Raw genomic sequence first — 13,132 nt, 5'->3', positions numbered from 1 at the left:
AAAGACATGTTAGTTATCACTGCTCACTGGTCTGTATAGTTAAGCCTTGCCATATTAGCTTATCATAGGGCTTAGGAGGTTATTCACTGAGTGCTAATCCTTTCTCTAGAGCACAAACTTCTTGTGTTTATTTGAACTAATGCTTATGTTACTACTAATGCTACTGCTACTACTACTACCGTTACTACTACTACTACCACCAATATTGCTACTACTGCTACTACTGCTACAAGGTAAATCTGTTTGTCCTTCCACTAACTGTACTTCCTACTTTGTTAAGAGAAGGATGTAACTCACCGTCCAGCAGCAGCAGATCCGGCCTGATGAAAACAAACCAAATAAATACACAGTTAGATGACAAGCTGTCAATCACAGACACAAACCAACAAGACTGACTGAGGAAGAAGAAGAAGAAGGAGAAGGAGACGAAGAAGTTGTTTGGATGTAAACAGAAACTCACCGAGCAAACAGAGCTCTGGCCAACGCCAACCTCATCCTCCATCCTCCTGAGAACTCCCTGCACACACAGTCTCATGTTATCAGAAACCAACACGCAGTGTAACAGTGGGAGGACTGTGTTGAGCATGTTGTGGGGACGTTAGTGTGTGTATACACTGTGGGGACACTCCACAGTGTGGGGACTCTACAAAATGCAGGGTGTCTCAACATGAATCACTGAACGGTTGGTGTTTGTCAGTAGTAAATCTGGAAGTCACTGAAGTATCCTCCGAAGTGTGCGTGTGCGTGTGCGTGTGCGTGTGCGTGTGCGTGTGTGTGTGTGTGTGCGTGTGTGTGTGCGTGTGTGTGGAGGACTCACTTGGTTGCCTGCTGTTGCATTTTGGGAGAGAATCCGAGACCAGCCAGGATGACGGAGGCTCTGATTGAATGAGAAAGATGTCAGTCAGTTCAAACCTTTGGCCAAACACTTTGATTCTAACAGGCTGGAGTTGCTGTGTGCACCAACAACCACCAGGTGGCATCTGTGAGCCGGGTGGAGCTCCCCACTGACTGTACCCAGCAGTCACAGTAATAAGGTACTTTACTAGCACAATGACAAACTGACAACAAAACTCTCAGAGTGGCAGAGCGCACTCTGGAGCAGCAGAGCGCACTCTGGACACTCTGTCTGTGGAGACGGAGCAGCAGAGCGCCGAGCGGAGTGAATGTGTGATTAACTTAACCGTTGGTTCATTCATGTAGAAATATAACGCTCCGTTTCTTCCACCAACAGGGCTCTCATTTTAGTGTAGAGCGTCAGACTGAATTTACCAACGCACCATGCACTGAATCAGCGCAGACGGTGCGACACTGCCAAATGTGTCATGCAATTGTAGTTTTTACTGTAGAGATACAGATGTTATCAGTGATGCTGTGTGGTTTCCATAGTTACCGTGCTGGGGCTTTGTCGGCCTCAATCTCCTCCAGCTTGCCGTAGATCTCTGACAGTCTGACGCTCTCCATCCCGTCAGCACTGGAACAAAAAAAAACAAAACAAAAAAAAAGGTTTGGGTTAATGCGAGGTCGACACGTTTAAGGTAACGGTACCTGATACCTTAAACGTGTCGACCAAAGTTCAAACGTGAACAGTAAACGACCCTGATGAACATCTTACGTCCCGCTGGCGATACGAGCGTTGAGCGTCCTCTCCTCAGTCAGAAGCTCTTCCCTCAGCGTGTCACTCTGCAGGACACTCTGCAGCGCAGCTGTGTCATCTCCCTCAACTTCCTGCTCCACGTGGAGGATGGAGATGTGAGCCGGGACGCGGAGGTTTCGACTGGCCAACATCTTCAACAGTGTCGTCTTTCCCAAACCATTCCGACCAATCAGACCGTACCGCCGGCCTGTTGCCAGAGACAGCTCCGCCCCCTGCAGCAAACATCTGGAGACAGAAATATATTCATCAAGAAACTGAAATATATCCTTAAAAATCTGAAGTACATTTCTCAAAACTAAAATACATTCATCGTATACCGACGTCAGTGTTTCCCCTACCATTATATTATTATTGATCAACTGATCATTGATCAGTAGTACTAACCCACCTTTCTCCAAAAGAAACATCAAAGTTCTCGATGCGAATGTCATAGCTGCGGTTCTTTCCTGATTGGTCCACTCGGTTGTCCTTCTTGTTGCTGGCCTGACTGGCCGACGCCTCCTCTAGGACTCTGTGACAGACAACACAGGTGGACAGGTGAAGCTAGGTGAGCAAAGGTGAGCACAGGTGAGGACAAGTGAGGACAGAGAGGAAAGGTGAAGCTAGGTGAGATAAAAGATGTTCAAGTGAGGACAGGTGAGGACAGATTAGGACAGGTGAGGACAGGTGTGTACTGACAGTGGAGTGGAGGGCTTCTGAGAGTCCTTCTCGTTTCTGCGGTCATGTTTAGCTTTCAGCTTCGCCTCGGCCTTCTCCAGTTTCTTAGCGTCCACTGTCTGGAGAGAGACAGGAAGTTATCATCAAAGATCAGCTGTCATTAACCGTGAATCCAAAAAAATATTAAAATATTTAAATGTGTAAAAAATTAGAGTATTATTTTAGTGCAAAGTCATTATAAGAGACTCACTGTGTTCTGACCACGTTTCATCATCCAGATACCCTGAATGTCCTCTGTGGCACAAACTGAGGGAAGGTGACACATGTTCACATCACACACTGTTAAAATACTTTAATGTGTGTTTAAATAAAAATGTAGTTCATTATCGTCAAGGCTGAGATTGTTTATTTTCCTGATCAGCTCTGAGGGACAGAGGACAGGGGGACAGAGGACAGAGGACAGGGGGACAGAGGACAGAGGGACAGAGGGACAGAGGTGTGTCTTCTGCTGTAAAGCCTCTGAGACATACTGATGTGTATGAATAAAGTCGCATTGAGGAGTTTCTTACCGTCTGCAGAGATCTGAGAGATCTGAACAGGAGCGTCCAACAGCAGCTGCTTCTGAGGGCCATGATGGTTCCTGAGGAACACAGGACATATGTTACTCCTCATGTTACTGCTCATGTTACTCCTAATGTAACTGCTCATGTTACTCCTCATGTTACTGCTCATGTCACTCCTCATGTTACTTCTCATGTTACTCCTCATGTAACTGCTCGTTACTCCTCATGTAACTGCCCATGTTACTCCTCATGTAACTGCTCATGTTACTCCTCGTGTAACTGCCCATGTTACTCCTCATGTTACTCCTCATGTTACTGCTCATGTTACTGCCCATGTAACTCCTCATGTAACTGCTCATGTAACTGCCCATGTTACTCCTCATGTAACTGCTCATGTAACTGCTCATGTATCTGCTCGTTACTCCTCATGTAACTGCTCGTTACTCCTCATGTAACTGCTCATGTTACTCCTCATGTAACTGCTCATGTAACTGCCCATGTTACTCCTCATGTAACTGCTCATGTAACTGCTCATGTATCTGCTCGTTACTCCTCATGTAACTGCTCGTTACTCCTCATGTAACTCCTCATGTTACTGCTCATGTAACTGCTTGTTACTCCTCATGTAACTCCTCATGTAACTGCTCATGTAACTGCTCATGTTACTCCTCGTGTAACTGCCCATGTTACTCCTCATGTTACTGCTCATGTTACTGCCCATGTAACTCCTCATGTAACTGCTTGTTACTCCTCATGTAACTCCTCATGTAACTGCTCATGTAACTGCTCATGTTACTCCTCGTGTAACTGCCCATGTTACTCCTCGTGTAACTGCCCATGTTACTCCTCATGTTACTGCTCATGTTACTGCCCATGTAACTCCTCATGTAACTGCTCATGTAACTGCCCATGTTACTCCTCATGTAACTGCCCATGTTACTCCTCATGTAACTGCTCATGTATCTGCTCATGTTACTCCTCATGTAACTGCTTGTTACTCCTCATGTAACTGCTCGTTACTCCTCATGTAACTCCTCATGTTACTGCTCATGTAACTGCTTGTTACTGCTCATGTAACTGCTCGTTACTCCTCATGTAACTGCTCGTTACTCCTCATGTAACTCCTCATGTTACTGCTCATGTAACTGCTTGTTACTCCTCATGTAACTGCTCATGTAACTGCTCATGTAACTGCTCATGTATCTGCTCATGTATCTGCTCATGTTACTCCTCATGTAACTGCTCATGTTACTCCTCATGTAACTCCTCATGTTACTGCTCATGTAACTGCTCATGTTACTCCTCATGTTACTGCTCATGTAACCGCTCATGTTACTCCTCATGTAACTCCTCATGTTACTCCTCATGTAACTGCTCATGTTACTCCTCATGTAACTGCTCATGTAACTGCTCATGTTACTCCTCATGTTACTCCTCATGTAACTGCTCATGTGCTCATGTTACTCCTCATGTATCTGCTCATGTTACTCCTCATGTAACTGCTCATGTATCTGCTTGTTACTCCTCATGTTACTCATCAAGTTACTGCTCATACAAACATGTAACTCCTCATGTAACTGCTTGTTACTCCTCATGTAACTCCTCATGTAACTGCTCATGTTACTCCTCATGTAACTGCTCATGTGCTCATGTTACTCCTCATGTAACTGCTTGTTACTCCTCATGTAACTCCTCATGTTACTCCTCATGTATCTGCTCATGTTACTCCTCATGTAACTGCTCATGTATCTGCTCATGTTACTCCTCATGTTACTCATCAAGTTACTGCTCATACAAACATGCAACTCCTCATGTTACTCCTCATGTTACTCAAGTTACTGCTCATACAAACGTGTAACTCCTCATTCAAACATGTGACTCCTCATACACACATGTGACTCCTCATACAAACATGTGACTCCTCATACACACATGTGACTCCTCATACAAACATGTGACTCCTCATACACACGTGACTCCTCATACAAACATGTGACTTCTCATTCAAACATGTGACTCCTCATTCAAACATGTGACTCCTCATACACACATGTGACTCCTCATACACACATGTGACTCCTCATACACACACGTGACTCCTCATACAAACGTGTAACTCCTCATTCAAACATGTGACTCCTCATACACACGTGACTCCTCATACACACATGACTCCTCATACAAACGTGACTCCTCATACACACACACGTGACTCCTCATACACACGTGACTCCTCATACAAACATGTAATTCCTCATTCAAACATGTGACTTCTCATTCAAACATGTGACTCCTCATACACACATGTGACTCCTCATACAAACATGTAACTCCTCATTCAAACATGTGACTCCTCATACAAACATGTAACTCCTCATTCAAACATGTGACTCCTCATATCATGTATGTGATGGAAACATATTTTGTTACTGACACAAACACTAGTTATTCCCAAATATATCACACATCATTAAAAAACAAAAAGGTATTATTGTGGATGCAAATGTGTTATTTCTGATGAAAACAGGTACGCTAGGGGTACGCTAGCGGTATGCTAAAGGTAGGCTACGTGTGTGCTACGGGTACGCTACAGGTACGCTACGTGTGTGCTACATGTACGCTACATGTACGCTACGGGTACGCTACTGGTACGCTACTATTCCCAATGAAAAAACATAGACTATTTTTCCCAACGAAAACACGTACACTTTTATTCCCAACAAAAACATGTAGACTATTATTCCCAATGAAAATACATGCACATCCATTGCCGACGAAAACACGTAGACTTTTTTTTCCAACGAAAACACTTACACTATTATTCCCAACGAAAACACATAGAATATTTTTTACCAAAGAAAGCACGAAGACTATTTTTCCTGACAAAAACACATACACTTATTCCCAACAAAAATATGTACATTTTTATTCCCATTGAAAACATGCAGACTATTATTTCCAGCAAAGACACAAATTATTTCTGTCAGAAACATACTACACCCAACAGAAACCGAAATTATTCCCAAAAACTACGGCTGCACGATGCACATAAAAACAAACAAACACATTGCCATTATCAAAACAGATGTTGCAATGGCAATACGAGTCCTGATTTTAGTGAGTAATAATTTTTGCATTTTATTATCTTGGGAAATAAGAAAAAAAGATTATGCTGCGAAAACATATGAACCTTGTGAGTTATAATGAAGCTGAGTTTTGCTAATAAGCTGTGTTTAACGAGTGTTTTTGGATCAATGAGACTTGACACAGTGGCACAGAAACCCCACCGTCAGCTTGTGTTTCGCAGGTTTACCTGCAGAGCGACTCGGACACACCGTCGCACAGGTGCAAATACTCACAACAGTGTAGGTCATGGAGTCGACTCTGCAGAGAGCCGACTCAAAACTATAAATGAGCCTGAACACAAGACGTGAGTTTGTGCGGTCTCTTACAGTTTGAGAGTGTTGAACATCTGGAGGCAGATGTCTCTGACGTCATCCTCGTTTTTACTGTCAGCAGACACTTCCTGCAGGACTCCTCCGATGGCGTCGTACACCTCCTCCCCATCCTCAAAATCTGCTCCGCCGCTGTCCAGAACACCTGAAACACACACATTAAGCTTCAGCCCTGTCATACACCTGTAACCACACCCACTGTGATGTCACAGAGTACTGACACACACATGGAATGATGATAAAGATGATGATACCTCCTAGGGATGGGTCACGATTTTCGAATTTCGAATAGTCGTTTTATTTTTGAAAAATCTATTTTTTAATGCGACTATTACAATTCGCCGTCTTATTTCCCCCCTTTATTTGACATGCAATTCAGCTCCTAACCGCACGAGGGCAGTATAGGATTGCTGCAGCGGTGTGAGATGGGCTGCCAGCTAGTTTGATGCTCTTCTACAAACAGGAGAAACATGCAGAGAACAAACAGGAGAAACATGCAGAGACTACTACTCCGCGAGGAATGTCCGCAGTCATTCGGGCTTTCAGTCGAGCGCACTTCCGCGTTGTAGTTTCCTGTAAAAATGTCCGTGAAAAATCCCCGCGATGTGAAAAATACATGCCGAGCAGTCACTGGTGCGCGGAGCTTTGCGCGCACAGGGCTTGCGGATGTCCGCTCGAGTATGTTTGGGCATTTAATGATGAATGGATCTCTGTGTACGTCCTCGAGGGGNCCGAGCAGTCACTGGTGCGCGGAGCTTTGCGCGCACAGGGCTTGCGGATGTCCGCTCGAGTATGTTTGGGCATTTAATGATGAATGGATCTCTGTGTACGTGCCTCGGGGGGGGGGGGGGGGGGGGGAGCACAGGAGTATTTAAGGAAATATTTAAGGTAGTATTACAACAGTGTTATAGGAGAAAGTACAGGAGTATTTAAGGAAGTATTTAAGGTAGTACTACAGCAGTATTATAGGAGAAAGTACGGGAGGATGTAAGGAAGTATTTAAGGTAGTATTATAGGAGAAAGTACAGGAGTATTTAAGGAAGTATTTAAGGTAGTACTACAGGAGTGTTATAGAAGAAAATACAGGAGTATTTAATGAAGTATTTAAGAAAGTATTACAGCAGTGTTATCGGAGAAAGTACAGGAATATTTAAGGAAGTATTGAAGGTAGTACTACAGCAGTATTATAGGAGAACGTACAGGAGTATTTAAGGAAGTATTTAAGGTAGTATTACAGCAGTGTTATAGGAGAAAGTACAGGAGTATTTAAGGTAGTATTTAAGATAGTATTACAGCAGTGTTATAGGAGAAAGTACAGGAGTATTTAAGGAAGTATTTAAGGTAGTATTACAGCAGTGTTATAGGAGAAAGTACAGGAGTATTTAAGGAAGTATTTAAGGTAGTATTACAGCAGTGTTATAGGAGAAAGTACAGGAGTATTTAAGGAAGTATTTAAGGTAGTATTACAGCAGTGTTATAGGAGAAAGTACAGGAGTATTTAAGGAAGTATTTAAGGTAGTATTACAGCAGTGTTATAGGAGAAAGTACAGGAGTATTTAAGGAAGTATTTAAGGTAGTATTACAGCAGTGTTATAGGAGAAAGTACAGGAGTATTTAAGGAAGTATTTAAGGTAGTATTACAGCAGTGTTATAGGAGAAAGTACAGGAGTATTTAAGGAAGTATTTAAGGTAGTATTACAGCAGTGTTATAGGAGAAAGTACAGGAGTATTTAAGGAAGTATTTAAGGTAGTATTACAGCAGTGTTATAGGAGAAAGTACAGGAGTATTTAAGGAAGTATTTAAGGTAGTATTACAGCAGTGTTATAGGAGAAAGTACAGGAGTATTTAAGGAAGTATTTAAGGTAGTATTACAGCAGTGTTATAGGAGAAAGTACAGGAGTATTTAAGGAAGTATTTAAGGTAGTATTACAGCAGTGTTATAGGAGAAAGTACAGGAGTATTTAAGGAAGTATTTAAGGTAGTATTACAGCAGTGTTATAGGAGAAAGTACAGGAGTATTTAAGGAAGTATTTAAGGTAGTATTACAGCAGTGTTATAGGAGAAAGTACAGGAGTATTTAAGGAAGTATTTAAGGTAGTATTACAGCAGTGTTATAGGAGAAAGTACAGGAGTATTTAAGGAAGTATTTAAGGTAGTATTACAGCAGTGTTATAGGAGAAAGTACAGGAGTATTTAAGGAAGTATTTAAGGTAGTATTACAGCAGTGTTATAGGAGAAAGTACAGGAGTATTTAAGGAAGTATTTAAGGTAGTATTACAGCAGTGTTATAGGAGAAAGTACAGGAGTATTTAAGGAAGTATTTAAGGTAGTACTACAGCAGTATTATAGGAGAAGGTACAGGAGTATTTAAGGAAGTATTACAGCAGTGTTATAGGAGAAAGCACAGGAGTATTTAAGGACGTATTTAAGGTAGTATTACAGCAATGTTATAGGAGAAAGTACAGGAGTATTTAAGGAAGTATTTAAGGTAGTATTACAGCAGTGTTATAGGAGAAAGCACAGGAGTATTTAAGGAAATATTTAAGGTAGTATTACAACAGTGTTATAGGAGAAAGTACATGAGTATTTAAGGAAGTATTTAAGGTAGTACTGTAACACTTTACCTTTTCTCAAGTAAGCGTTAACTACACAAGGGGGGCTCTTTTCAGGAAAATAGAAAACTTTTGAGAAAAATAAAAAATGTTTATCCCCCCCAAAAAAACAACAACAAATATTAAGGAATAAAGATATATGAAACTCTCAACAGAGTGTATAAATTCAAATAACGCACGTTTAATTAATTCCTCCCCCCAGCGCCTATACGCACGTCATGCGTAGGTTTAAATGAATAAATAAAAAAAAAAGTCACATCACAAAACCAATCTCAGTTTTTGCAATCCCCAAAATAAACTCACAGTCCCAACTAACGAAAAGTACAATACTGTCCATTTTCAATAACTTTTAAATGTCTTTTGATTATTTTTGAGTCCGTGACGCACGCAAACGAAACAGTCACTCATCCAGGCGTGTCAAACAAAAATAGCGCAGATCCACACAGCAAAAAACGGTGAAAAAACAAAAATATGCGATCGATCGCTGTACCTCTGGTATACCAGGAAAAATATATAAAGGAAACGATCTCACCCAGGGACCGCGCAGTCAATCAGGAAAATAATCCATCGGTTTGGTCCTGGGCACACGCTCCGTCCTCTGAGGTCGAGATGTCCAGCAGGGATACCGTGAAAGGACGGGTCTTTAAGGTAACCACTGATGGGTTTATTTTTAATGGTCTTTTTAATTTACTTAATGTCCACAGCTCGTTACTTTTACTTTATATTCAGGTCCTAACGTTTAGGTCCGCCAGCTCTATTGTTCCTTTTCCCGGTCCCTTCTTCTCCGCCTCTTCCTCCCTAAATAATCTCGTCCATTTTTGTAAATTATCATTTTACACGTACAGAAATTTACACCCACGACAGCGGATACCCCATCTTACCCTTATACATGTACAGGGAATTATTTATTTACTTTTTTACATAATCGAAGAAACCTGTTGTTTCCCAGAGATCTCCATATCTTAAATTGCATTTAATTAATGATTAGGTGAATCTGTCACAGTACTACAGCAGTATTATAGGAGAAAGTACGGGAGGATGTAAGGAAGTATTTAAGGTAGTATTATAGGAGAAAGTACAGGAGTATTTAAGGAAGTATTCAAGGTAGTACTACAGCAGTATTATAGGAGAACGTACAGGAGTATTTAAGGAAGTATTTAAGGTAGTATTACAGCAGTGTTATAGGAGAAAGTACAGGAGTATTTAAGGTAGTATTATAGGAGAAAGTACAGGAGTATTTAAGGAAGTATTTAAGGTACTATTACAGCAGTGTTATAGGAGAAAGTACAGGAGTACTTAATGAAGTATTTAAGGAAGTATTACAGCAGTGTTATAGGAGAAAGTACAGGAGTATTTAAGGTAGTATTACAGCAGTGTTATAGGAGAAAATACAGGAGTATTTAAGGAAGTATTTAAGGTAGTACTACAGCAGTATTATAGGAGAAGGTACAGGAGTATTTAAGGAAGTATTACAGCAGTGTTATAGGAGAAAGCACAAGAGTATTTAAGGAAGTATTTAAGGTAGTATTACAACAGTATTATAGGAGAAAGTACAGGAGTATTTAATTAAGTATTTAAGGTAGTATTACAGCAGTGTTATAGGAGAAAGTACAGGAGTATTTAAGGAAGAATTTAAGGTAGTACTACAGCAGTATTATAGGAGAAAGTACGGGAGGATGTAAGCAAGTATTTAAGGTAGTATTATAGGAGAAAGTACAGGAGTATTTAAGGAAGTATTTAAGGTAGTACTACAGGAGTGTTATAGGAGAAAATACAGGAGTATTTAATGAAGTATTTAATGTAGTATTACAGCAGTGTTATCGGAGAAAGTACAGGAATATTTAAGGAAGTATTTAAGGTAGTACTACAGCAGTATTATAGGAGAAAGCACAGGAGTATTTAAGGAAGTATTTAAGGTAGTACTACAGCAGTATTATAGGAGAAGGTACAGGAGTATTTAAGGTAGTATTACAGCAATGTTATAGGAGAAAGTACAGGAGTATTTAAGGAAGTATTTAAGGTAGTATTACAGCAGTATTATAGGAGAAAGCACAGGAGTATTTAAGGTAGTACTACAGCAGTATTATAGGAGAAGGTACAGGAGTATTTAAGGTAGTATTACAGCAATGTTATAGGAGAAAGTACAGGAGTATTTAAGGAAGTATTTAAGGTAGTATTACAGCAATGTTATAGGAGAAAGTACAGGAGTATTTAATGAAGTATTTAAGGTAGTATTACAGCAGTGTTATAGGAGAAGGTACAGGAGTATTTAAGGAAGTATTTAAGGTAGTATTACAGCAGTATTATAGGAGAAAGTACAGGAGTATTTAAGGAAGTATTTAAGGTAGTACTACACCAGTATTATAGGAGAAAGCACAGAAGTATTGAAGGAAGTACTTAAGGTAGTATTTCAGCAGAATTATAGGAGAAAGTACAGGAGTATTTAAGGAAGTGTTAAAGCAGTATTATAGGAGAAAGTACAGGAGTATTTAATGAAGTATTTAAGGTAGTATTGCAGCAGTATTATAGGAGAAAGTACAGGAGTATTTAAGGTAGTATTACAGCAGTATTATAGGAGAACGTACAGGAGTATTTAAGGAAGTATTTAAGGTAGTATTACAGCAATGTTATAGGAGAAAGTACAGGAGTATTTAATGACGTATTTAAGGTAGTATTACAGCAGTGTTATAAGAGAAAGTACAGGAGTATTTAGGGAAGTATTTAAGGTAGTACTACAGCAGTATTATAGGAGAAAGTACAGGAGGATGTAAGGAAGTATTTAAGGTAGTACTACAGCAGTGTCATAGGAGAAAGCACAGAAGTATTTAAGGAAGTATTTAAGGTACTATTACAGCAGTATTATAGGAGAAAGTACAGGAGTGTTTAAGGAAGTATTTATGGTAGTACTACAGCAGTATTATAGGAGAAAGTACAGGAGTATTTAAGGAAGTATTACAGCAGTGTTACAGGAGAAAGTACAGGAGTATTTAAGTTAGTATTACAGCAGTGTTATAGGAGAAAGTACAGGAGTATTTAAGGTAGTATTACAGCAGTGTTATAGGAGAAAGTACAGGAGTATTTAAGGAAGTATTTAAGATAGTATTACAGCAGTGTTATAGGAGAAAGTACAGGGGTATTTAAGGAATTATTTAAGGAAGTATTACAGCAGTGTTATAGGAGAAAGTACAGGAGTATTTAAGGAAGTATTTAAGATTGTATTACAGCAGTGTTATAGGAGAAAGTGCAGGAGTATTTAAGGTAGTATTACAGCAGTGTTATATGAGAAAGCACAGGAGTATTTAAGGAAGTATTTAAGGTAGTATTACAGCAATGTTATAGGAGAAAGTACAGGAGTATTTAAATATTCCTGTACTTTCTCCTTTAATACTACCTTAAATACTTCCTTATATATTCTTGAAGTACTTGCTCTGACACCTCCACGGTTCCCTCTGGTGAGTGTTGAGGGTTTTAGTCCGGTCAAACGGGGCTATAATCCTTAAACTAACCCGGTTTCAGGTCGAGCTAACCGCACTGAGCCGTGCCGTGCTAACCGGTGTCTCTCCGGCAGTCAGCCCGGTTAGCCAACCCATGTTAGCTCATTAGCTCCGCAGCTAAGAGCGCAGCTGTTGCCCGGCTAACAGGCTCATCAAAGGCCGGTGTGTGTCGCTCCGTCGACCCGGCACACAGCGGCTCTGTCCCCGGCACACAGCGGCTCTGTCCCCGGGCTCTCACCTGTGATATAGTCGAAAACCTCCGTGTCGATCTCAGGAAACTCGCTCTTCAGGATGTCCACGTACGTCGCCATGATACCCGGCCCTGGACCCTGCCGCGGCACGCATGCGTCAACATGCGACAGCGCCGTGAATTGTGGGCAATGAAGTTTAGTGGTGACGTCAGATGATTGAAACGCTCTAAACGAGCCAAAATGAAAAAAAAAATCCGTAATTCAGAGGAAAGAAGCTGATGAGGATCAGCTGACCACACGGGACGGTCTCACGTTTTTACAATATATTTATTTATCTTGTTACAACGTAAAAATATCTTAAAAACTTAAAAGACACTGTGTCGTCATCGCCTCTGTCAGAAGGAGACTGTTTTGTGTTCGTTTAATGAACGGATGCAGTTCATGCACAGGAAGTGACAAAAAGCAACATGGATAAGATCCATTTTACACACCAACAGATATGTTG

General features: G+C 40.7%; 1 protein-coding gene and 1 long non-coding RNA gene across 4 annotated transcripts in view; one reads left to right on the top strand and one right to left on the bottom strand.

Moving 5' to 3' along the window:
* abcf3 (ATP-binding cassette, sub-family F (GCN20), member 3) overlaps positions 1-12,832 on the bottom strand; it is a 26,042-nt gene extending 13,210 nt beyond the window's left edge. For all 3 annotated transcript variants that reach the window (XM_050067593.1, XM_050067596.1, XM_050067597.1), the window contains exons 1-11: positions 12,675-12,832; positions 6,327-6,474; positions 2,881-2,951; positions 2,562-2,617; positions 2,333-2,430; positions 2,043-2,165; positions 1,613-1,879; positions 1,391-1,471; positions 818-877; positions 461-517; positions 298-320 (exon numbers count right to left, since the gene is read on the bottom strand). In XM_050067593.1, coding sequence (XP_049923550.1) covers positions 298-320; positions 461-517; positions 818-877; positions 1,391-1,471; positions 1,613-1,879; positions 2,043-2,165; positions 2,333-2,430; positions 2,562-2,617; positions 2,881-2,951; positions 6,327-6,474; positions 12,675-12,747 — 1,057 coding nt within the window. In that variant the 5' untranslated portion in view covers positions 12,748-12,832. The remainder of the gene's footprint in view (positions 1-297; positions 321-460; positions 518-817; positions 878-1,390; positions 1,472-1,612; positions 1,880-2,042; positions 2,166-2,332; positions 2,431-2,561; positions 2,618-2,880; positions 2,952-6,326; positions 6,475-12,674) is intronic.
* Positions 7,216-12,667, top strand: LOC126404411 (uncharacterized). The gene is made up of 6 exons (XR_007571476.1): positions 7,216-7,554; positions 8,657-8,876; positions 10,047-10,104; positions 10,360-10,463; positions 11,009-11,054; positions 11,101-12,667. It is a non-coding gene; the product is annotated as an uncharacterized LOC126404411 (long non-coding RNA).
* Positions 12,833-13,132: the final 300 nt, after the last annotated feature.

The sequence above is a fragment of the Epinephelus moara genome, chromosome 2 (assembly GCF_006386435.1).
Source record: "Epinephelus moara isolate mb chromosome 2, YSFRI_EMoa_1.0, whole genome shotgun sequence".
Lineage (NCBI taxonomy): Eukaryota > Metazoa > Chordata > Actinopteri > Perciformes > Serranidae > Epinephelus > Epinephelus moara.
The sequence above is the reverse complement of the archived record's forward strand: the minus strand, read 5'-3'. Positions and strand labels throughout refer to the sequence as shown.